This window comes from Tinamus guttatus, unplaced genomic scaffold (genome assembly GCF_059628265.1).
Source record: "Tinamus guttatus ecotype Peru unplaced genomic scaffold, ASM5962826v1 Tinamus_guttatus_pri_ptg000125l, whole genome shotgun sequence".
Lineage (NCBI taxonomy): Eukaryota > Metazoa > Chordata > Aves > Tinamiformes > Tinamidae > Tinamus > Tinamus guttatus.
In genome coordinates this window covers 1174202-1200544 of record NW_028288659.1, presented here as the reverse complement: position 1 = coordinate 1200544, position 26343 = coordinate 1174202, and the positions used below count along the sequence as shown (strand labels likewise).

The window sequence follows — 26343 nt, the reverse complement described above, 5'->3', positions numbered from 1 at the left end:
ATATTTTTTGTGTGTATTTCCAAAAGGAAGCCTTCAGCACAAGGCTTGTCATTCTAAAAGTGTCAGCTTTTCAGCATTACTTTTGACATGGAGAGAGAGCACACCTTGGACTCCACACTGTACAAAAGCATAAGGGAAACGGTAAAAAGCATCTTCCACCGCACAAGCATGGATTAAATGCATTCTCAAGCACACAAAACAGAAAAATACGCAACACTGTGAAGATACAGTGATAGAAAGAATGGAGGAAGGACAGAAGCTGTCTGCTCCTTCCACTTTTATTTACAAAACTCTCAACTGGCTGACACAATGAGACTTAGAGCCACATATTGTGCAGCAAGAAGGCTGAAAACTAGACAAAACATTCCTGCAATGTGTTAAGCAAACATTTTCCTTGAACCGAAGAAGCAGCCCACAACAGTGTAAGCTGTTGGGTTTTTTGCTAAAAAATCATAAGCAATGTCACTGACAGAATACATGTTTGTTTTCTTAACACCCTTCCACTTTCCTAGTAAAGCAGAAGAGGACCAAGGGACTGTTCCATAGCAAAAAGAAGAGGAGTTTTGGAGAAACTTGGAAGAAAAATGGGAAGATAATAAATAAATAAATGTTAATAGTGTTAAGGAAACCAACTGTCAAGTTCTTACTATACAGTGCAGTCTCTCTACAGATTTCACAAACGCAACAAAGGGCTAAGAATACTTTATAAGCTACCTTTTGTGGGGGGGAGGGAGTGGAAGGGAATTACACCTGATAACAAGACTTACAAAATAAACCTATTTCACTTCCTTATCCACTTACCTTCAGTAAAATATCAGCTAGGGATCCTATAACATGCAAAGCTCCATCCTTTCTTCTTGGATCAATGTTTGGCTCTGTCAGAATCTGGTAGCAATATGCCATCATTTTTGGTAATACCTAAATACGAGATAGAAAACACAAGATTTCCTTTTGTCAATGAGGAATCTAAACCAAATTATTTCAATAACATAGTTTTAGTTAAAAAGATTCATATGATTTTCATAAGTAGAAATTTTAACTGGTCCAAGTAACTGTGAGGTAATATGTGTAGCACCCTTCCACAGTTAAAATTTAAAAGTTTTTTTTTCAAGCTTTTTAGAAGCTGCTTTTTCAGTATCCAGTATTCGTGTATCTCTGTAGAAATTATGACAGGGAGATCAAAAGGCAAGGACTGTTTTAACAACGGAGAAGTAGAAAGCTCAAAGGCTATTCCACTCGACATAAAGACTAGGCTCTTCTCTGAAAACTCATCAAGAATCAGAGCTCTGTGCTTGCTGTGTATCAAAATGGCATGCAGAAAAAAGTTAGCAGCTTTAGCAAACTGACACACATGTTTCAGGGCTAGGCTGACTTCCCTTTGCACATATCATTGTAAGTATTGAAAGAAATACAGAATAGTTATGTCCTCGTCCACAGAGCAGCTGTATGAAATTGGTTTCGTTCTTGCTAATTTCATTGCTGTCAGCACAAATAGCATTTAAATAGCAAGGATTAGGTTCACTTTTCCCCCTGTTCCAGTTAGGGAAGTTGGGAAGAGCCATGACAGGGAGGCTGTTTGTAAACCTGGGAAACCATCACTACATCTGTTCCAGCTCAGTTTGTATCTGGCAGGTCAACTGCTCCGGTGCAAGAGGAATCCTTTTATTTGTTTGCTTGTTTACATTTTAATTCTGGCAAAATTGTTAGCACTCAGTCAAGAAGGCATCTGACTACCTACTAACAGATAATTCTTTCACAAATGCCTTTCTACAGCATCTTCAAACTTAAGGAAAGACAACATTTAAGGAAACTTGAAACCGTTAGGAAGGATTGGTTCCATACCTCTTTTCTCTTCTTTGCTGCAGTATAAAGGAGATTCTGTGCTGCTGTTGTAGTGGATGCATAATCTTCAAATACATCTAACAAATAATAACAACAGAAAAAGTCTCCTCACTGAATATAACATAACAGAGAGCAGAAAAATTCTGATAAACACTTTTGAGTTTTCTGGGACATCAGAAAATCAGGTCACTGTATGTCTTCAAAACCTTTTATGGATGTTTTCGCTTCATGGTTAGAGTTTGGATTTAAGTTTAGATCACCTGCATGAAGCATTTACTTCTTGCCTTCCTAACCTACTGACCACTTATCATTTTTATATTTTTATTTATTCTTTAGTTCTTTTGAGAGTTATGTATTTAAGGGAGGAAAAAAGTTTTTTTTTTTTATTAAAACCATTATAGGAAGAATAACACTGCATTCCAGTGCCATCTGTATATCAGGCTTGATTTTATTACAATCTTATGGGAAACTCTTCATATGTAAAAAAATATTCTGATCTGGGAGAATCTTAAATTTGCTGAAAGTTGAAGCTTTTTACATCTCTTTTCTTACAAGTAAACTCCTTTCATCATACTGAACTATAATTTGGACCTTGAAAAATAATAATCTGTGCTGCCAAACATATTCTAGCCCAAACATCTCTACACAAATTGAATTAAATGAAAAAGGCAAAGATAATCTCCAAATGTGGCTGAAATTACAGAATATCTTCTCCTAAGATTTTGAAGATAAAATGAATTGAAAAAAGAAGAAAACTATTATACTGAAATTCTTGCTCTAGACACAAAAATACTGAACTTCAATCAAATGTGCTTTTATGTTTTTTATCTTTTTTTACCAATTTAACTCTGTATTTGTCTCAGGTTTACATAGAAATAGAACTGTTTGCATAGAAAGAACTAAATTCAGATACTGAAAATCAGCTATCTGTTTACATCTCAGAGATGAACACTATCTTGTGATTCATTATTTTTCTATAATAGCTCTCTAAGCTTTTAAGATTATTCAATGAATGCCTAAATTCTGTTTTTACATATACTAGTCAAAAATCAACTAACTAAAAATTCCCAAATACTACATGTCTCTGTGCTGCTTGACTTACTGCAATCTTCCAGTTCAATTAGCTGTATTTTCAAGTACCTTCTCTTTTCAATGACAGCAAACCTGTAGTATGAGTAATTCACAATACAGTCCAATGAGGTATTCCCAATTTGGGGGGCAAAATATACTGAAAACAAAGCATTTTTCAATAGTGAAAGAGCAAGTCGGGCCTCTTCTGGTCAAAGAGAATGCTGCAGGAGCTTGTGGACAGCTGGCACATCTGTGGCAAGTTAACAACTCCACACTGCAAAACTGATATTGCCAAGTTAGTTGGCGTGTCCCTTGGGCTGCTTTTGGGACTGAACACGTGCTGTGGAAAAGATACTGTCAGAAGATCACCCTTCTTAAGAGCACTGGCCAAACAGGCAAAGCTCCCTCAGTCTGCCTTCTCTTAAATATTAATGAGTGAGATTTAAGAAACATGTTTTCTCCTCCCATTGTTCATGAACACTGGTGAGGATAGAGAAATTGCAGTGGCAAATGCAGGCATCCCATGACTGGGACCACAGTTACAGTGACAGCAGAAACCGAGTGGTAAGTGCAAACATGTACCAAATTTCATGCGGATATATTCATACGGATCCTCTTGCCAGAGTTCTTCATCCTCATCTTTGTAGCACATCAGGGAGAATATGACATCTTCTGTTATAGTCTAGTATTAGAGAAGTTAAATACATGTCAGCACAAAAAAATCAAATTCCAGTACAGCTTCCCTGCACTTTTTCCCTCCCCGAACTTGTTTTTGAATAGTGCTCTTTTATTTTGGCTAACACAGATAATATTTTAATACACATGCCTTACTTTTGCAGCAGACCAAGGCAGCAGGAAGAATGTAAACTGACTTTAGTACAATTCAGTGCCACCCATAAAATACACCTCAGGACATAGTTCACAATCAGCAGAACACACCAGAAAACAGCAGAACACAATGTCTACATATGAAAGGGTTTCAAAGTTGTTCCCGTTAGTATTCATGGGACAAGGGAGTTTACAACATGACAAAAAGTATAAAAATCACTTTTTACTTGTTCTTGTACATACTAATTACAAAACAAGTGCTTAAAATAGGGTTTCATTTCCTTACATTTCATATTTCTTTGGTCACTCTCTTGCACTACAATCAAGCATGAATTTCTAAACACTAACAATAAATAAAGCAAGCCAATCGTTATGATTTTGTTGCAGATTTCATTAAAAACAACTAGAAGAGAATCTTTATTTCAGTTAACAATATTTGTAATAAATGATAGTAAAAACTAACCACAGTGTAATTTGGAAATGTTATTTTTCCCCAGATTGATTCCTGCATGAGAGATTCATGAAACTGTCTTTAACATATCAAAATCCCTTTTTGTTTGCTTGCTTGTTTTTATGCATCCTGTTGACATGCAGTGTTTACAATAGGGTCTTATGCACTGACCTGTATGTGTGGCTTCATCTGCTTCCATGTTACGGAATGAATGACCCCTTGGTTCAGATAATTTAATGTTTGTTGAAGGACACGTGGAGCAACATAGTCTTTTTGTCTGTATTGGTCTAAGATTTTTAAGAGAACCTAAATAAATAAGAAATTTATATTTTTAGAGGAAAATCACAAATTATGTCTTATGCATCCAGATGCAGTAGACCTGCTCTGTGAATATGCAAGAACAGATGCATTAGTTTTACAGCAAAAGTTCAGTGTTAGCAACCACTGCAATACCTGTGATCCAAATGTTAGAGATCATTTTAAACTTTAAGAATCTGGTACTGCAAGCATTTAACTATGTCTTCACCTTTGCTACTCTAAATAATCCGACAGTGTGATCACTTGCTATTGCAAACGAAGATGCACTTAAACATTCACAGACTTGGCTTACATATGCTTCGGCAAAAATAGGAATAGGTAAGGAAGAGGTATAGGCAGAAAATCTCTAAGTTGGCATGCCTATAGTCTGGCTTCTAAATCATTAATGGTGTCTTTATTCATTTGTAAAGCATAGGCCTCTAAAGAAGATGAATGACTGTGGAAGAACTGAGATAAAAATAGAAGGATGAAGCTAAAAGGGAAACTAGGTTAGCACCTAAATCTGTTAATCAGAAGAGATGCCAAACCCTAAACCCAGCTATTTTTGTAATAATCAGATAGTATTAGCTAGCATGCTACCACAAATCCTATTACACAAGGCTTCTTTATTATAAAGGTTTGCTACAGTAAAAAATACCATAGTGCAAAGTCATTAATCTGCATATAATAAATTATATGTGTGTTAATAAAAACAGAGTATTGGCAAGTACATGAATAACAATAAAGAATAATGTATATCAAAATATTCCAAAGTAACCTATTTTCAGAAGGACAATTCTGCTTGAAAATTCTCCCCAGCACTCTTAATATAAACCTTCCTTTGAACATCACACCTTCCCTGGCATCCTGCATCTTCTCTTGGTCTCTTATACCATACGTTCCCTGCACAGGGATTGTCTGTACCTGCTACAGACTCTAGCACAAGGTCAGCACTCAGCAAGTGATAAATAAGTAAAGAAGCCTTCCTAATGATACTCAGCAGCACTGTAGCTCTGCAGAGAAGTGTAATGAATCAGCATTTAAGAGGCAGAAAGGGAAGAAATGGGCACATCACCCACTCCATTTGTCTTGAAAGCTTAACTACTCCTTTGCTATGTTTCCTAACCCTCTAGCAGAGGTAAATTTTAAGTATTTCAAATTAGTATTGCCCATGGGAATCTATTTCACCACTCAGGAGTTAACCACTGCAAAGATCTTAGGAAAAAAAATAAACTGTTTCCCCTTTCTGCTTATTTCATACTTATAGTCTTACCACAATCATTTCCTTCCTTCTTTAGCTCCTATCATTTACAAATATCCACAGAATGATGTACACTGATGGATAAACTGCTCTTTTTTTTGTCAAAATGGATGTAGAAAAGTAATTTTCATATCATCTTGGTATTCTGAATAGTTCAATTCTGCCTTCAGGTTACAACAGTTTGGAATCCTTCACAGAAGACACTGGAAATATAAACTTGTAAGAAGGTTGCAGATGCCATGTCAGGGACATTTCATCTGGAAGAGCGCTGAGGAGCCACATACCCTGAAAATATAAATTATCCAGAGAGCTGTCACTCAAAAACCAGCATTCCCAGGGGTTTGTTGGAGTTTGCAGACCAAAGAAAATCAAGAGCCCAGAATCACAAGCAGAAAAGATTACTGCCTTCTCCCAGCCTCTTAGGAGCCTGTTACGTAAACATGTTACTTGTAACCCAAAAGAGTCCGGATGCCCAAGAGCACCTCTTGAGCCAAAAACCTGGGAACTAGCGCTCCCAGGCATCCAGGTTATAGCTGGCTGAATGAGAAACAGGAGGAGCTGTGCCACAAATGTCTGAGCTTGGGAGCCGACACTTTCAGGGTTTCCAGCACCCAATTCCTATAGCCATTCCACCAAGTCAGGGAGATGCTGGAAGTCTGGAAGCCCCGGTTCCAGGGGGCTGGGAGCTGAGCTGGCAGAAAAACACAGAAAATTCTGAAAGGAACTGCCTCTCTCCGATGCAATCTTATCAAAACTGAATTGTCTCCACAATACAATGTTTATCACAAACGAGCATTTCCCAACAGAAATAATTTTTCTTGCAAACTGTGAATTTATGCTCTATTTTCACAAAACTTGCTTTCTAGGCTTGTATTAACTTCTGTTGTTGTGCTCAAAACACCTTCTAATCTGCTTCTATCTTCCAGAAATAAAACAGTCAGGCCAGAATCCAGTGTTCCTAGGCTGCTTGCAGCCTAAGTACTTACAAGACGTATAGACACCATATGAAGAACTGCTTTCTAAGCACTCAACATTTTATGAGAATTTACTGCATAGTTTTTTTGAATCATGGAAAATTTGTGTTGTTATATCTCAGTTGAGGATAGCACTAAAGAGTTCTAAAGAACTTCTCAATGATCACAGTGAAAATTTGCCCAACTGTCCAGTTTTGTTTCCTGACTGCACTTAGAGTCAGGATATAGATGAGTGCCCTATTGAAAAATAAGTTTATTCAGAAAAAATAGCAAATTCAGAAACAAATTATTTGTTCTTACCTGTTGTATTCCAACAGCATATGTTTTTAAGAAAAACTCAGAGAATTCAAAATATTCTTTAGTTACATTTCCAGGACTTCCATACCTTTAAAAAGAAGAGAATACAGATATTTACACTGTGAGAAGTCTTGCATGTCAAGAAAATACAGCACTTTCCAATACACAGAGGACACTGAGCAGTCTCCCATCCCCAAGAAATCTTTTTTCACAAATATCCTTTTGGGATTACTTTTCAAATCTTTCTATGCCTTTGGACTTGATAATATGAGCATTTGTAGGGGGTTATAGGAAACAACAACAACAAACCCTGTACTTTTCTTGCAAAGCTAGATCACTGCCAGCTTAGAGAGCCAAACCTTTAAAGTAATTTCTCGTACCAGTGGCTGGGATCAGTGTGAGGCAGAGAAAAGCAGCAGGACTACTTTTTTTTGGTGATGATGAGCTCTTAAATAAACTTAGCTCTAACTGCATTCAAAGTACATTAAAGATTTGCAATCCCAAGATAATTTTTAATCTGTTCATTAGCTCATACCGTTCAAAAAGACGAGCTACAATATGCAATGCCCACTTTTTGCATTTCCACCATACCAGCTCTGGCCTGTCATCTTCATCAATTTGCAAAGTCTCCTATAAACAAATACATTTGTTTTTAATTAATTGTGTGCATGCTTGACAGAAATGTTTCAAATATTCCTTACGTGTGTGGAAACCAATACAAATTCATAGCATTGAGTAAAGCTTTGGTTCTATTAACAATTGTACAACTTTCAGGATTTTTTAATTTCTTATTTGGACAATAGAACTCTGTACGTGCAATACCCATACAATGTCTGTATTTTTGATTTTCAAAATGATGGACCTTGAAAAAACTAAAACTCTCACATATACTTAAATAACATATAGTAGCTTCCACTTTTGCTTAAAAATCAAGCATAATACTATTCCCCCAAAGTTACATACCTATAACATATATTAACACAAAAAAAAATTAAAATGGTGTGAAATATACTTCTAAAACTAAAATCCAAATAATAGGTAATGCTATACAGAAAAACTGAATTACTTTTTTTTTGTTGTTCTTCAAAAAAGTAGAGAAGGGGTGGAGAAAAAGACAGAGATAAATGATGTTTGTGATGAGCTTTTTCTTCTCTTTTTGAGAGAAGATGATTAAAATACTCGGAAACTTCTAAAATATCTAGGATTATCACTGCCTAAGGTATTGAAACCATGACAAGTCTGCATGATATTCCTGCATTTGCATCAGAAACAGCACTAAGAGTCTGAAACTCCTAATTTTAAGAATCTAGAGAGATGGCATCTTAAAAAAGAACACTTAAAAAATCTTCACGCTGACTGGTCTTCCTATCCCAGAACCCAAGTATTAAAAGTCTTTAGGGAAACAAATCTTACAGGAGGCACATTTCTATCAATGACAGTACGGAAGATCTCCATCCACTGAGTCATAGTCTGGTTATTCACCAACTGGAGTGGCAATGCATACTGAAATAAGAAAAGAAAACACAGTCATGAAATACCTTTTTTTCTCTCTGATGCCTCTATAGATGTTTTTAATGTAATTACATCCCTAGGAACACTAGGTTTTCAATTATGTTTCAGTTAATTATGTTTTCAATGATTGATTTCAATACTGCTCTAATTGTATCTTCCTTAGCAAAACTGACAGGAATTTCGGAGCAGACACTATTTCTGGGAGTCCTGGGGCCTGAGAATCTACAAATTCTTTTTGTTTCTTCCCCTTATTCTTAATAGTCTAGCTCACTTTTACGGACCTCAGCAGTGTCACATGGCTTCGGGAAACCAGCAACATTCTACTAAATGGACTTTACTTTGCATGACTAGCTAATAAATTTTATTTCTCTACAAAATCCAAAGCAACACAACAATATGCAGCCAAATGTTTAGAAAATAAAATACAACCTTTGGTTTCCTTTAATCCTTCCCCTATATGAAAACAAATTATTTTAGCTTTCTAATCCTCAGTCAGATCTTTCTGGCTGCTCCTTATACATATGATTTATTCTACTTCTTATTCACTAAGAGTATCACCTTCACCAAACTCATCTCTGTAGAAGGTGACTCAATAAATATTTTCTATACCAAATTTTTGGAAGAGAAATGCCACCTACTGAAGAGCAGCCCTACTTGTCAACTATACTTTAATATGCAGTATTGCCACTTTCAAAGGCTAAACAGTGCAAACTAGGTACTCATATATTTTCTATCAGATTATAAGTGACTGCCAGCTTTAAAAAAATAGGAACAACCCTCCAGCAAGTTCACAGGCAGAATGTGCATAAATACCTAGGTTCTTTAAAAATTTATTCTGGAGGATCACATGACCAGTTTTAGCCCAGAAAATCTATAAAGGTCATCTTTTTATAGAAGGTATTCAGTGCATTTTTTTCCCCATCAGCGCTGGTATTCTTATTCAAACACAACCACGTGGACACTGAAGGGGACTGCTGTTCCCAGCAAAGTAAAATTTTGGTTTCCATGTACACAGATGCCAACCTGAACAAGAGCATAGAAGATTTTTAAGATTTGTTTCTGAAGCAGTACAGAGTAATGGGAGTTATCAGGCAGAAGCTGTATCATCTGCTGCTGAATCCGAGGCAAAAATATCTGCATTGCTGCTATGAGAGGATCTCGTTCCTCTGCTTTCTTGTATCTGAAAGACAACAAAAATACCGGTCAAGGTTTACACAGTGGAAGTTCTAGAGCCTACTCCCCACCAACAATTTAATTACTATACCCTAAAAAATCAATATCCAACACTCACTCAATCACTCTCCCCTCCTCCAACTCCCATCTCACAGTTCACGCAATTTGTGTAAATTCTGTAGCCTATAATAGAGAAATTAAAAACAACAAAAATTACCTCATATAACTGCATCTACTAGAAAGAAGGGTTAATGTTCTTTGCTACTGGAATGTAAGTTCATAGTAGCAGGGACTTGTCATTTGTATCAGTGCCACATCCATACTGGAGGATGAGCAAGTAGGAGTGAACATCTTTTGAAAGGGAAAGACAACTACTTTGTTTTATCAAGATTCTCCCTTTGTCCACTTACACTTCTTTTATACAGTTTTTACATATGTTTTTAACACAGATAACTTTAAAAAAATGAGTGAGTGGGCTCATAAACTTCTGTTAATGTATGCTTAGCAGATGTAGACCATGAGGAAAATGGTATAGATAACAGAATGAAATAGGACTATGTGATGAAGTCAGTACTACATTCATGACATGAAAGTAAAAAGTAATCGGCACTGATACATCCAGCATTTGGAGGACCCTCGAACAAAATAAGTTATAAAATTAAATAAATCTTTCACAGGTATTACAAAATTCAAACCTCAAAAAAAATGTCAGTAATCTTACATAAATTCTTACTGGACTCTTTGCTTTCCCAGATGATATAAAGAAGATGAATAGCCTTAATTTATTTGTAGGAAAGGAAGCATGCGACAGTGAATTATTCCCATTCTCCACCTGAATTCCTTGCAGAACTGATGGTGCTCTTAAGAACTTCATTTGCAGGAATCAGCCAAAACCCAAAGTGCTGACTGATAGTACACAGATACACAGCAACTTACTCATAAGTTTTCACGAGCTGATAGAGGCACAGGAGGCTCCCTAGCCAACTTGCACTGTTCTGAGATTGCAAGTAGTAGCCTATCTTGTCTACCACAGCCGTCCAGTGGCCAGGAAAGTCGTGCTTGATGATAGCTCGGAGGCACATGGTCAGCTGGGCTCTTGGGCAAGAGGGAAACAAAAAAAAGACATTGTAAAGTAAATAAGATTCCAATTCTATTGTTTAACTGATACCAAATACTGGTTTAATGGATAAAATACACATTAGATCACAAGTATCACACATTTTGACAGCACTGAAAGCCTTCTGGGAAATGGTAGAGAAAAAGCATGGGGGAAAAAAGTCCCAGAGGATTTACCTTTAAGGAAGAAACGAATTTCAAATCATTTTAGCTACTTTTTCTCTTTTCTTTAATCTCCACACCTACCAGGCAGTACTTAAAAAAAACTTGCTTATAAAACAAAGCCTTTGGAGATTATGTTTCTTGCTGATTTGATGTCTTTCCCCCCTCTATTCTCACAAAGAGACAGTAAAATATCAGTATCACGGCATGATACTAGTTATAATAAAGTTTCTTGGACATTTTTACCCATGTGGTAAATCTACAGGCTATTACACAGTGTTTACAAATCTCTATTTCATTTAGGGTGATTTTCACAGAGTTTTTAACAATCCTTTCAGATATAGATTGTCCCTGGAATGTCATGACATTTTGAGTATAAGGCTGTGAAAAGATGTCTGGACTAACTTGACAAAAACTTCTCAAACCTCTATCATTGTGGGTTCTTTTGAATGAACTTGAATATTTGCAATTATGATACGATGGTATGGGAAACAACATGCCTTTGCTACATTGTGACCAAAATGACACAAGTTTTCTTATATCGTAGCACAATTTTGGCACAGAGCAACGTCTTTTATTTGGGATTCTAACCATCAAAGTTAGAAAGTGTAAGAAAAGCCAAACTGGAAAAGATGTTTTAGTTCATTCTTGTCCCAATACGGAACCATCTATATTCCATGCATTCATGACAGGTGCCTGCAATCTATTCATGAAGACCTCCAGTCTGTAAATCTTAACTATTCCCCCAATAAAAGGAGAGCAGCATTTCTTCATTTTTCTAACATCTTAAAAACATGAATGCTAAGTGTATTTAAAAAAACTGGGAATACATCTGTAAACTGAGAAGAGTATTACTAGGGAAAAAACAAAAACAGATCTTAGACAGTATTTCTCCAAATGGATAAATTCTGCATTACAGATAGTCCTCTATCTGCTGTCAATCAACGAAATAGACAGGAAATCACTAGAGAAAGTTTTAGAAGCTCATTTAATCTGCCCATAAAATGATAAAACACATCAGTGCTCTTAGTCGGGATAATGTATTTCTGAAAAATAATTGCATATGAATATTTTAAAAACGATTATTACTATAATTATTATTATATTTCAAAAACCAGTACACGCTTTATCTCTCAAGAAACTAAGATTCTCACACCAAGTATTTCTAGATCAGTAGGTCTGAAGTCCTGACCTTTAGTCATATTTCTGTATAACACAACATACCTCACAAGGTCAGGAGAACGAATTATTCCTTCTACAATGTTATCACGAATCTGCTGGCGATCATTTTCATGAATGTTGAATGGAAATACTGCTTCTCCAGGAGGTGGTTCACGGTCTGGCCAGTACTGTGTCACCATGTTCTTTAGGTAAATGGCAGCTAAGTATAAGCATCATGGAAATAATAATTTCAATTTAATTCTACAAAATCTCCACAATACTCTGTGCTTAACATGTAGTACAACTGAAAGTAGAAAAATGAAAAGAAAAGATGACTGGAAACCACTATAAGTTAACAATTATAAGCACTAGCACAATTAAGTCTGATGTCTGTAATTTTTCACCATTACAGTCATCAGACTTAAGTGCCTCATGTTAAATAGAATAAGGCAGTACTTCTGTCAACTTCTACTAGAGTATATTCTTCATTACAGTAGTCTTGCATATGGACATAATATTTTACCATTCTAGACAAGCAAACAAAAATCTACTTATCTGCATTTTTACTCACCCTCACAACAACTACTCAGGCTTACTAAGTAAAGTTGTGCAAGGCTCATTTAAACAAATCATAGCACACACAGATAGGACATTTGGCTTGGGGAAATGCCCAGTATGAAACTGGCACAGAGCCTACCTTCTATTCAGACAGAAATGTTTGTTGTAAATTCCCTAAGCTTTATCTCAATATTAGGATTTCCCATAATCCTTTAGAATTGTTCCTGACTATCTCACATGCAACACCATGAAAAAATAAAGTTAATCTTCAACTGAAAGCAAGTAGCATTTATGCCTCAAAATACTAAAATGCCTGTAGATGTTTTTCAGCAAACATTGGAAACATGGTGTAAGATATTAAAGGAACGTTCATAAAAAATGTTATTCCTTTCCTCTTCTGGTTGATTACTGACTAGGGACTTAAATATAAATAAGATAACCTTGGATACAATCATTTTTCTTGGTTATGAAAAATTACAGAGTATGAAAACATATGGTTTGTTTGTAAAATAATCTACAGTCGAAAGAGGAAAAATGTTATTTTTCTACGACATGCCAGAATATTCAGACAAAAGCCAAGTCCAGGAAGACTAGCCCAGGATTTTAATTTACTGAGTCCACAGATCATGATGGTATACAGATTCTGGGCTTTTTACAAAATCCCGGTGAAATCTATTGAATTAGAAATTTAAATGTGTTTTTTTATTTTACATCCCCATTGTGTAAAAATACTGAATTATGTTCTATCCTCTTCCTTGTTTTTTTAAAATGAATGATACTAAAAGGAGATTTTTCTTTATTACTTCATCATTTCATTTTTACTATTTTATGAAAATGGCCTTGTGGATTCTGGATTAAGCATCCAACTTGACCCTGGCATGTTTTAACACCACCATTCAAAGTTGGATTCCCTTTGATAACGTACACGCCAGCATGACAAACAGCCTATGTCAGCATGCCTCAACATACGCAGGGGATTAGTAGGATCTGTGCACACAAAACAGAGCTTCTATGGGAAATGGTTTTCCATAGCATAGGAACAGCTGTGAATGAAGCACTGCTCATCTTCTTCCAAAAGCTGAATATTTTCTGTGTCCATAAAAAATGTGTAGAAATAGTTAAAATAGATTATGAGAATTTTGAGTCTGATCCTTCACTCATGTATGCCTTCAGGTTAACTACATCACACATGCAGTTAGTCTTTCTAGAGGTGCTCAGACTATAAGTTTATGATTACTTTTGATGTGGCCTTCCTTCATATCTACTTTTGTGAGCGGACATCAGAAACATGAAGCATACTTGGGTGCCCTTGAAAACTTTGTTTTCATTTTTTTTAAACTTTCTTTTTCCTAGAGAAAAAAAAAAAAGGATTCAAAGAGAGAAACTTATTCGAACAAGAACTACTTAAAAAAAAATCTTCTATTTGTTTTGTCACTGTTCTGAGAAGAAAGGGAAATACCTTTTATAACTTACCCTTATAATATAGGAAAAAAATATGTAGAGAAGTTGCCCTGCCAAATCTTTAAATTTCCATGGTCAGAGCAAATATGAGGTTGCTTACATCAAAGCAATTAAATACTCTGTTGTAAGAGCAAGAGACTTACGTTACATTAACATAAAATGAAACAAGAATTTTAGCTCACCTGCTTGACGTACTGGAAATTCAACTTGATCCGATACTATGATTTGCAGTAGACTTGGAGCAAAATTGATAATTTTGTAGGACTGAAATACACAAAACAGAGCAAATCACTGTATTTAAAGAAGACTGTATTAGCAACAGCTGAATAAGAAACACAAACTAAGAATTTTGCACACTGTTTTTTTGACTTTCCTCATGAAGTATGAAAGGAAGGTTTTGGCGCTTGGATTTCCCAAATCAGCAGCATTCCAAATAACTACATGCAAAAGTAGAGCATATAATGGCATATAGGTGGAAGCAGTAACATGACAAAGCACTCCGATAGAGATTAACCGTAGTAAACATTTAAATAATTCTGACTATGCATAATGGGGAGCACTACATATTTGTCTCTGAATTATTTAACTTAGCCTAAGTAAATCAAATGGATGTTGACTCATTACATCAATATACAATACTCCTTTGTGAAATGGGTTGTGTTTTAATATAAATACTTGAAAATTATTCTAAGTAGGATCTACATAAACCATGTGCTATTCAGCTATTTGTCAATTAACTAGATGTATACTGCATGGTAATAAAAGAAAAAAAAGGCAGGAGGTGGGGGCAGAAATATAGTGGAATAAACATTTTTAATTAAAACCAAGTGTGGACAGCTAACTTTTCAAAACCCACAACTTCCCTGGGAACTGTTCAAACACCTCATCAACTGCACAAGTGAAGAATTTCAAAGAGCAAGCCCCGCTCAACAAACTTCTGAGCGAAGTAGCCAGGTTTGAAAGATGTGAAAATCTCATAGTCTTGCACTGCTGTCATTCAACAGGGATCCTCCAATGTGAAGAATTGATGATTCAGCACGGTGCAGTTACTGCTAAGCCTTGGCAACATCAGTAGTTACTACCAGGTCAGACCTTTCATCATTTAGATCCATGAGCTTGATGTTCGAAGACAGATGTTTCTTGGGGGCTAGATGACAGAAACTTTCTTTATTTCACCTTTTACAGTATTTCTTTTCAATCAGATTATGTCTGGCAGCTCTTCAGTTATTTCCAGAGCTGCAACTGACAGAATGCTATAACCCTTCTTAATGTCATCCAAAAGCTGTGAAATAGAAATATGTTCTTCTCTTTGCATGCCCAATTCCTTGATCTAGCATTTTCATAGGGAAGTAATATCACATAGCTTTCATGAAGCAGGAGTGGCAGATCAAAAGCACCCTCTCCTGCAATTCCCTTCTCATTAAAAATGAGTTGGTCTCACTGCTAAAATAAAACAAAACTTTTAACTGAAAGCACAAAATCTCCATTTATCTATTGAGGCACTGAAATACCAGCTTCAAAATCAAATGGTTGAAGCATACTGGATTGCAAAGACCACGTTTTAATCGAGTATACTGGAGTCCGAAGACTCACCCTCAATCTTTACGGGGCAAAATCTCTACAGTCTTGGCACGTTTGAGCCCAAGGCTCTGAGATGCACCCTAGCAGGCACTACCACTCCATGCAGCTTCCAGAGATTTAAGGAAAGTGCTGTCCCTTTTCTTCAAAATGATGTCAACATGCTGTTCTTAGACCCAATCTGCACACAGCTTTTACTGCTGTAATTGCATTAATTATGAATGCAACTTTTTTTTCTTTCTTCTGCAATAAACCTACCAGTATCGCATTCACAGTGAACACAGTGCCAGCAGTGCAAATTATTCCTCTTTCTCTATGCAAACACCTTTTACTGAATCTACATTAAAGCCACAGCTACTCCAGGGTGCTTTATTGCTACCACTTGTGCTGGCACAGGACTGCTAGCCCTGAATTCTTTCCAGGATATACACACATATGGTTATTTGGCCTGCACAGTGCATCATCTCAGCAGGGGCCTGCTGTGACAAAAGACACATCACACAGAAGATGAGCAGCATCTCAGAGGAGGGCTGCGGAACAGAATGGATCTGAAACACCAGCATCCCAAGCAAGACTGCATGAGCATGCTATTGAGTTCCCACCAAATCCTTCTATCCCTTCTATCCCTATCTTTACTTTTACATTACGATTTTTAACAATGCCCTAGTTTCCTCATCCATCCTATAGCTCACAATTTCACAAAATACTATTATTAGGAACACAAAAATTGCCAAGATCAGAGTTTGTGTGCCCTTTTCAGAATCAGGACACCTGATGCTCTCATATTTGTGAAGCTGGGGTAGCACAACGCTCACTTCTGCAGCACCAACCCAGGCAGGAAAACTCCCCACTGCTTGCAATTTTCAGAACAGAGGACTTTTCAAAAAGCTGCGTGCAGCAACATTTTTCCCATAGCAGCACATTCTCACTGAGTTAGTTGTCTTGCTAATTGTCAACTTGGGATTTATCCTTCCCCTCCCTTGCTCGAAACCGTTTAACAGGCACCTGCGCAGCAGCAGCTACAGCTGTAGGTACCCTATAAGCAGGTGCAGAACAACTTTCAGTTGGGCATCGTGTAAGTAGGAAAGACAATAAAGAGATCTCAGAGCTGGACCAAGGCAGTTATTTGCATTTCTATAGCTGCACATGACGACATACATAGCATTTACAAATGAGAACAGGAGCATCACTGGTCCCACGAGGATAAGGCAGAAAGCTGCCATTTCCAAGAGCTGTTCACAGGAGCCACAGTGAGGCACCACATGGCTGAAAAAGATCTTCAGCCCAACGCCAGCAGCACCCAGTTTATCCAGCAGCACCCTGCTTTGCATGAGCTGCTGAACAAGGCCATTTGTCTCGCCTTTAGATTTTAACCATTTGGTAAAACTTTCTACGAATGTTCTGATCAGTGGGGGCATGTTTGTTTTGAAGGAAAAGACAAAAAAAAGATGTGAAAAATAAACTCTAAAAAACAATTTTTTAAAGAACAGCAGTTATTTTAAAGCTGTGTGAAGCACATACCAAATACTCTTGTATGAATCACAGATGAAAGCAGTTATATTTTAAAAAATAGCATTTAATTTCCATGGGAACTAAGAGAAAGGGGCACAGCAATGTCTGAAAGTAGCAGGTAAGCTGGAAGAGGCACATGGATAAGCACACTGGGTATAGTTAAAGCAACGCCCGAGGAAATGCCTGTGTCCCCAGGTGTCCTGTCCCATCGTGTTCACTGCCTCAGGATATACACACTGGGGCTCTATGTCTCCCTGCATTCTGCTTGTCCTTTTGCCTTTGGACTAACATGCTTCTCTTCTACTCCTCAGCATCACAGGTGCACTCTTCAGATCTCATCTTTTTGCGCCTATTTTCTCTTCTATTTGATCTCGCATACAACAGATGCCATCCAAGAAAGCCTCAGATGGGTCACTGAAAAACAGCAAGACGAACACTATTATGTGTAAAGGGCACAAGGAGAGATAAGCAAGAAAAATGATAAAAAATGGATCAAACGGCTCCTCAAATGGATGCCAAATTGCCACTACAGCAAATACTTTTTCAAAGACAACATGTCGATGTGGCTCTCAAGATATCATTCATTACATACTACTAAATTTATTTCACTGTTATTCTTGCATCTTGCCCATTGCAGTACCAAAAGCCTAAAGCTAGCAGATATTCAGTAGCCACATTTGTCAGTCATGTTCCCACTGTCACAATAGCAGCCACTGGGGCTGACCGCAGAATGGCACAGGAGGGTGCTTCTTCCTCTGCTGAGTAACAGCAACAAAAAGGGAGTCTTCTATCCAGTTCTGCAAGCCACGTCAAGACCATCTTTCTCTGTCAGCAGTGAACATCTTCTTTTTAACTTCTGAATCCAATATGGCACTTAAAAAAAATGGCTTTTCAGCTCTTGAACTGAAAAAATCAAAGCACTGCATTTTTGTTCATAAAGATAAATGCACAGGGAAAAGAATGTAACCTGAATATCTAGCCAATTAACTGCTTGAAAAGATTATTTTAAGGCTTTCATGTATTTGAGTTGAATGTTCTGCTATCTGTTTTACGAAGCCTTATTTTCTGCTTGCTGAAAATATGTTACTTATAAACTCAGCCTTTTTAAATTTGGGAATATTTTTGCAGCTGCTAATAGAATTCCCTCTTGTTTTTAACATTAGCAACCACAGACAGGTTGTTAAAATAAGCTAGCACTTCAGAAGACACTTCCTTCTTTCCTTGCCTACACACAAACCATTTTCTTTTCGGGGAGGAACAGGGGGAACCACGCAGCATTTCCACACACAATGAAGATAAAGATGCATAAGATACTTATCGAGCTTCCTCCCTCCGCGTGTTCTGCTTCCAAACTCCTCCAATCTCAGATAAACTCTGCTTTTCACCAAATTTCTAAAATGCAAGTCAGTCTCCTCATTAGATTTGTCTCAAGTGGGAATCTGAGATTCCTTCCTCTTGATAATATGAAACATTTATTAACTTTACTACAGTGGCCTTAAGATCTCTGACTACTACGATACTCAGCTCAGCAAAGATGTGGAACAAGTTGAAGGATGTCTAATTTCATTCTGGATTCTTCTGTGTTTGGGCAATCTCATAACATTTTCTTTTCTCCCAGCACTGCCTATCAGTTTCTGTCAAAGCAACTTCTTCTCAATGTTAGCACAAATATCTGTATTTCTGCCATTGTGTTCACACTGTCTCCTTCATCACAGGCCAAAGAGATGTATGAGAGCAGGCTGAGCAAGAGAAGATTAACATACAAAAACTGTAACGGTAATCCTATCTGAACTGGAATTAGTCAGAGAAGACTTCGTATGTCCATATACTTAGACAAAAACCTTCCACTATATTCCAAGAACTGATGCACAGAAGCCGCATTTAACAAAAAAAAAAAAGCCTTTTAAGCAACAAAAAAAAACCTTAAGTCCATAAGTCAGACCAAAGAAGAGTTTGAGCCTAGAAAAAATATCAAAGGTTTTATAGGCAAGGAGGTGTATCAAAATCCGGTATCTTTCTTTAACATGATAATTGAATGATCGAGGAAGTACAGCGTGATTGATCAATATGTTCCTATACTGCAGACCAACTATATTGGGACAGAACAGGAAAAAAAAGAAAGAAAGGGAGATGGAAAGATGCGTAGATTTAGAAAAACAACAGGCTAACAGGGACATGACAGTGGTCATGTGAGAGAGATTACTGATCTGACAGGAAAGTACTAGTGAAGTTTATCAAGATTCATATTTCAGATCAATCCCATACTTGCACCTGTGTTTAGGTCATTGAGAGAAGTGACGTTGTCTAATGACACAAAAGCTGCAGGCACCACTAGCAGGGAAAGATTTGAAAAATCCTGCCAAGAACTGGGTCATCTTTAGAGCTAGAGCAAGAGAAATGGAATGGAATAATAAGACAAAGTACAAGCTCATACACCTGAGGGCTAATAGGTATTCCAGGTAAAAGCTAGAGGTTTGTTAGTGAGGAACATCCACAGCAAAATGGATGTAGAGATATTGGGAGATAACAGATATATAGACCTTCAACATGAAGAACATACATGCTAAAAACACATTTATCAAATGAGGCATCAGTGGCGTTGAACATGAGGCTACCTAGAATGCTATGGCCATTAAAGGACCAGATTTGCACAATAATGACTAATTCAAAGGGAAACACGTGCACAGCAGGGCTGTGATATCATATAATTAGATTTTATAAATCCAATTTTATGTTACAGCAAAGGGCACATAGTTTATTGAAGCTAGGAAGATACAGGCTGGTTGGGTCCAGTTTACTGAGCTAATATGTTAGAGTGGACATCAAGGACCAAAGAAACCTCTTCTAGGTAAGAGGTACAATTGGCACAAATAGACATGAATGGGCCACAAATTAATTTAATTTGGAAAATGACGATCATTTCTAACTAAAGGAGAAAGAAAGTTCACAAACAATCTTCCAGTAAAAATAACACAGGTGAACAAGAGCAATTTTTAAATTGAATCTTCACTCCATTTCTGAATGCAGTGGGATGATAACCCAGAGGATAAACAGCAACTTCATCAGTTTAGTTGGTGCATAAACATACAGAATAGAACAACCGCTATTTTCAGACATGCTGGTGACTTTTAGAGGTAGGGATGTTTTCACTCTAACTCCATTCAGTGGAGTTCAACACTGCAACCTTATTAGGGAGTCAAGACTAGTGCAAGAGCAACACTAAAGGACTCTCTATTTTGGTTCGAGCAATGAGCTGTCTACACAGAGATGAGTACCAGGAGGTTCTCTACAGTGTGGGGGATCCAGGCACAAACTGGATTTAAAGCTGAAAGCAAGTGCACCCTGCATATGGACAAACACAGCTTCACCTCAACACTCTTCACTACGTACCACAAGCAGCATCACTTTAGCTACTCAATAGAATAAGGTGACTCTCCGTTTGTTTGGACAAGCCTTGTACTACCCCTTCAAGCTCTGATTTTTTTCCTTTTATTTTTTGTTTGTTTACTTGTTTTGTTTAGGACAATGTAAAAGTTCGAACAGCGTCTGGATTCCAGTAACTGCAGGAACAGCTACATGTCAACGCTATCATGAGATACGGAAAAGCCTGACACATTGCTTTGAAGTTTTTCTTCAAAAACACTAGAAGACTGCAAGATGCTAAGGGCCCGCATTAGCGACCTTCCTCGCAAAAAGTTTTGTTCCACTCCTCACAAATCCGCATAAAATCCAACACTGCATACTGATGCATTGTTATCACTCAGATATATCACACTCCCCCTAGTAACAGAAAGCACCTACAACAATAGCTATGTCTTAATTTCAAGACATCTTTTATGATCATTAGAGAACCAAAAATGCATCAACTATTTTAAATAAAAACCTCCATTTCAAGCTGTTCTCAATAAACATGCTTGTAATCCTGAACCTAAACCCTGGATTTTCCACAAGGATGGCATTATCCACTATGTGGCTTTAGAATATTGTAGGTATTGTGATCTCAAAACTCTTCCAAACTTTTCTGGAGCTTTATGATATTTATTTGCGATGGTAAAGTGACAACATTAGGAGTGCAACCCAGCAATCTGGACAGCTGCTGCTTTGTTCTGAGCCTGCCAAACACGCGACAGTTTATTGTTGTAGCTTTGGTCCTGTGCAACAGGCTGCTGACAGATTAATTTATTTTTAATTCCCCCCTCAATTCCTAATGCTAAAAATAAATACTGATTTTTTTTTTGTAATGAGACTTTTTAAAAGTAACTATGCCAAATACAGAAAAAAAAAAAAAAAGAGGTTTGCACGTTCATCCAGTTATTCCCTAGGGCATTCTAAATGCCCAACACTTAAATCCATCCATTTAGCCAAGCTAAAGGAAGGATTAGCCAGAGGCAATTCACAGGGAGTCTTAAAGTTGCCTGTGAATTGAAAATTAAGCTAGGGTAGCAAATCTGAAGTAGCACTAACTCAGTCCCTGAGTAATAGAGCGAGTCCAGACCAATCTGTTAACACATCAGTAAAGTCCAAAAATCAAAGTTTTTGTTTGTTTGTGGGTTTCTTGTTTGGTTGGTTTGGGTTTTTTTTTCTCCCTAATATGGTCTATCACCCATTGCATGCAATTGTCAGCGCTAAGGCATTATTGATGCTGTGAAAGGGAACTTGTTACTCTCGAGACTGCGGCCACTGTCTTGATGGGGCGCTAACACTGCGGTACCAGCCGCGGGACCTTGTGATGTGTCACCCAAAGGGAAAAAAAAAGGGGGGGGGGGGGAGGAAGGACGGGAAAAAGGGAAGGAGATGGAAAAAAAAAAAAAAAAGCCCGCGTATCTCGGCGGCACCTCACGATCTGACACAGCAGACCCGCGGCTCTGGGACCTGCCCCGCAGAGCCGCTGACAGCCAGCGCGGCGCGGGGCAGTTAACGGCTTTAACGGCCGCTCCCGGCTGCGCGGGGCAGCGAACGGCTCCAACGGCCGCTCCCTCCCCGCCCCCCACGCGCGCGCGGGCGGGGGGTCGCCGCCCGCCCCTGCGGCCGGGCCGGGCAGCCCCGTTGCCGCCCGGGCGGCCCCGGCGCGGCGCGGAGCGGGGTGGGGGCAGGGCCTGGCGCCGCGCGCCGGCCCCGGATGCCGGGCGGCCGCTCACCTGGTTGAGCTCGTTCTCGGCTGCGATGCGCAGCTTGGGGTCTATGGTGCCCTTGAGCGCCTGGATGATCCTGTTGGGATCCATCGCGCCCCGCTGCCGCCCCGCGCCTGCCTCGCCGGGAGGCGGCGGCGGCAGAGGAGGAGGAAGAGGAGCCGCCGCTGCCCCCCCGTGCCACAATCACAGGCTCCCGTTCCCCACCCCCCCGCTCGTGCTCCACGGCCATTCACCGGTTTGCGACAGCCGGCTATCGGGAAGCGGGCACTGCTTTACGGCCGCGGCGCCGCCTTTTGGCTGCCAAGCGCCCTCGGCGACTGGAGGGCGCCATGTTGTCGTACGGAAAATATATATATATATATATATATATATATAAACCGCAAACGCGGTCTCTGCGGAGGCGTTTCTGCACTCCTTTACCCTCCGTCAGTGTATCCACACTGTGCTAAAAACAAAAGGAAACCGTCTTTTTTTTTCCCTGCTCACTGTGTACCTGTGCTACACGGGTGGCTAAAGCACACAACTTCGCAGGATGTTATTTCAAAATGCGTTTCGTTGCTGCTCAGTTAAGAAGGCAGTAACCTGGAGCAGCAGTGCTTCCCGCAGCCTGAGCTGTCCTGAAGAATATCCCTCACAGCCGTGAGCACGCACCTCATTTTTCCCTACCACTTCCTCTGCGGATTGGAGCTTGAACAAGGTGGACGATGTTTGCCGAAAACATCCTTACTGCAGCCGAAAAACCTCAGCACCTAAATTACAAGAAAAGAGTTAAAACACCTTAGTGCTATAATTATTTCCGATAGAAGGTTTTGTTCCACAACAAGTAGATTCGCCTAAGTTCAAGCAACAATCTCGCTGTAAAAATGCATTGCACCTACCCAGTATTCACAGACTGTGCGCTCCCTTGGGGTTTTCTTCACATTTTGAAGTGGCACAGAAAACTGGTTATGCCAAAAACTTCACTTTTCTGTTCTCCCTTAGTGCAGCTCTTAGAACATGCTGCAAGAAATAGTCATGGGTGTTTCACAGGTATTTATCTTTTCCCATTTCTTCTTAGAAGCAGGGAGAGCATCATCAGTAAATCTTGAAATGATACCAAGGAAAAAACAGCATGAGTGTAAAATGCATGTATTGCAAACTAGTTCTTTGTCATTTTGCTATTTTTGGCTTAAGCAAAGGTTAGCAAATAAAACAAGACCACTGCAGTGAAAAACACCCACTTTAAATATCTTGATTCATTTATCAGACTAAAAACAACTAATTATTTTAAGTTATTTTTAATGTTATATCTATACTTCCAAAATCAGCATGTTAAGATAGTTTAAAAGCACTTTTGTTTAATTCTCTTTCTATGTATAAACCTGTGGTACAAGAAATCAAACATGATAAAATTTATTCCTTAATTTTGTGGAGATGGTAACCTTAAACTTATTAATATAATAGAGAATATGCCCAAAGGCTTTTTAAAATCTTTTTTTTTAATATTTTGCAGATTTTTCTTGGGCTTAGAATTCACATTAAAAGTACACCTTTTAAATACACCACATTCAACACCAAAGATTTTACTTTTAAGACTCATTATTTTTGCGTGCACACAGCAAACCCAAAGCCAATGTCAATAAGTCTCTAGAGCGTCACATCCAGTTCAATTATTCTTATTATTTCCTTTTTAATATATTATCAGTTTTAGAGTTGTGGATAGCGTTATTGCAAGTGTTTTAATCTATCTTTGCAGTGTTTTTGATGTGTGTCTGATATATCTCTGGAAAACATGAAGAGACAGACATGAGACACTATAATACTCTAATAAGGATATGTTCAGCCCTTAATGGAAAGATTTTTAACATCAAAAACTTCAGAATGAAAGTATTAACTTCAAATCAAAACCTCACATGCTTTTTTTTTCTTTTTTTTCTTTTTTTCCTTCCTTTTTTTTTTGGGGGGGGGGAGATTTTGGCTTTATTTACTTAAAAAGCAACAGGCCTGGAACAAATTAGAATGTCTTTTTTTAAAAAATCATATTTTGCTGGTCTGAAAAATTAAGAAGTCTGAGGTCAGAATCTCTACAGATTTCTCTGGCAACTAGTAGATCTATTTCTGCCTAATGTGGCTGCTGAGGTAAGACTCAACATGAAAGGAGCAAGGAAGTTAGAAGAAACCAAGAATAAAATCCAAGTTGCATGGGCATACAATTGTGAGGGAAAGAAAAAGATGAGAATAAAAAAGAGGGGGGATATAAGGGAGCCCAAGGATTTAAAAAACCTCCAAAATTGTTCAGAAGAGCAAATATGGAATTACAGGATGCTCCGGTAAGGGTGAAAAGGGCTTTGCCTTAGTAAGCACAGCAGAACTGTGTGCAGAAGGGAACTGGAGTCACCCAGATGGAAGAACAAAGATGGAAGGAAGGAGACCTGTAATCCTCTTTAGGAAGTACAGATTAGGTTACAAGCAAGTGGTTAGCTAGGCAAAGACTGAGGTGGCCAAGGAGCTAAGGCTAGGACCATCTATCTGGTCCCAACTATACAGGTATATGCAAAGCAGCAGTCATTCTAGGACAGGTTGAAGGATAGTAAGCAGAAACTCCTAACTTCAATTACCATTCCAGATCCTACAGAGAAAGGAGTATTAGATACCCAAATTTCAGCATTCCCCTATTGTCGGTAACTGTATACAACCTCACAAGAAAAAAAATCTTTTAGTGTTTGTCCATACAAAAGATCTGCTAACTATCACCACTGGTGGCTCACCACCAAGCCCAAGCATGCTTTGTGGCCACATGATTGCCTCCTGAATTCATGGAGTGAATTACAGGCCACAACAGCAGGTATCATTGAAACATCAGGTATGGAATGCATTTATGCAGTTCTCTTCTTTAAACCTCTGAGGAAAGTGAACTGCATTGAAGTGGTTAAAGCAATTACAAATCTGGAATTTCCTGAAGCTAGGATTTATTATCACTATGCACATAAATTGATTCAGTGCAACTGCATGAATGCTGTTGGCTTGTTTGTTTTTGCCTGAGCCAGAGAGTTCTAGTTCAATGCAAGCCATGACATAAAGCCAAACTGAAGAGAATGTTCCTCACCTTTAGAAAGATTAAATTTTTATCGCTGCTACCTAGCACGGAGATGCAGAGCTGTAATGTTGAGTGTAATTAATAATTAACTTTTTGCCACTGTCAATGAGATCCAAAATGCTTTAAGTCAGACTAGAAATTCTTCTACCTTAATCTCCCTCTTCCTATGTTCCTCATGTACATGTGAGACTGAAGAGTAGGACCACAGTTACACCACTTCTGCTAGTGGTGTAGGTTAGGCAAATCAAGGGTCAGTATCCAGTCCCAGCAAGAGCCTGGCAGGCCTTAAGAGGACTAGGCACAGGTCAAGTAGGACCTCCACTTTCCAAGTACTCTGCCAGCCTCTATTTTTTTCAGACAAGTAAGATTTTTTAATTTCTTTTCCAAATATTTTCTGTCTCCCCTTAGATCCTGATAGCTTAGGGAGCAAAGTTCCAAGGCTACACAGCAGACAGTAACAGACACCAACCTCACATCTCACATCCAGACTTTGGAATGTTTAACTGCAGCCTTCATCCCGCTTTCGAAAATCAGTAAATATTCTGTAATTGTTCCTGTGTCAGATGCCCTCAGCATCCAGGTTTGTCCAGGTAACGATACTGAACATGGCTGCATGAGAATGACTACCGCACCTTTAGTTTCCAGTTGCTTACGTTTGGGTATGTTGCACATAATCCTTAGGAGTTGATGGACTAAGCACGAACGTCCTCGAGTCGGTGAAATACAGGTACTTTCGGCAATTTAAAATGCAGAGCTACTGCAAGAGTTCTACCCTTGTCTCTAAGAACGGCAATTTTTACTAGTATTAGTATCACGGCTTTAAAGAACTGTCATGCTATCCAGCCAAGCGAGTTCCTTTAGGTAAAGCATCCTCTTGTAAA

The 26343-nt window shown here is 38.4% G+C and overlaps 1 protein-coding gene across 1 annotated transcript in view; it reads right to left on the bottom strand.

The window, feature by feature from the left end:
• Nucleotides 1-22724, bottom strand: part of IPO8 (importin 8) — a 43116-nt gene extending 20392 nt beyond the window's left edge. The window contains exons 1-12 of the mRNA XM_088521559.1: nucleotides 22393-22724; nucleotides 14347-14428; nucleotides 12209-12365; nucleotides 10643-10801; nucleotides 9557-9713; nucleotides 8435-8524; nucleotides 7557-7651; nucleotides 7025-7109; nucleotides 4364-4498; nucleotides 3496-3595; nucleotides 1843-1919; nucleotides 802-918 (exon numbers count right to left, since the gene is read on the bottom strand). Coding sequence (XP_088377685.1) covers nucleotides 802-918; nucleotides 1843-1919; nucleotides 3496-3595; nucleotides 4364-4498; nucleotides 7025-7109; nucleotides 7557-7651; nucleotides 8435-8524; nucleotides 9557-9713; nucleotides 10643-10801; nucleotides 12209-12365; nucleotides 14347-14428; nucleotides 22393-22476 — 1338 coding nt within the window. The 5' untranslated portion in view covers nucleotides 22477-22724. The remainder of the gene's footprint in view (nucleotides 1-801; nucleotides 919-1842; nucleotides 1920-3495; nucleotides 3596-4363; nucleotides 4499-7024; nucleotides 7110-7556; nucleotides 7652-8434; nucleotides 8525-9556; nucleotides 9714-10642; nucleotides 10802-12208; nucleotides 12366-14346; nucleotides 14429-22392) is intronic.
• Between the last annotated feature and the right edge of the window lie 3619 nt (nucleotides 22725-26343).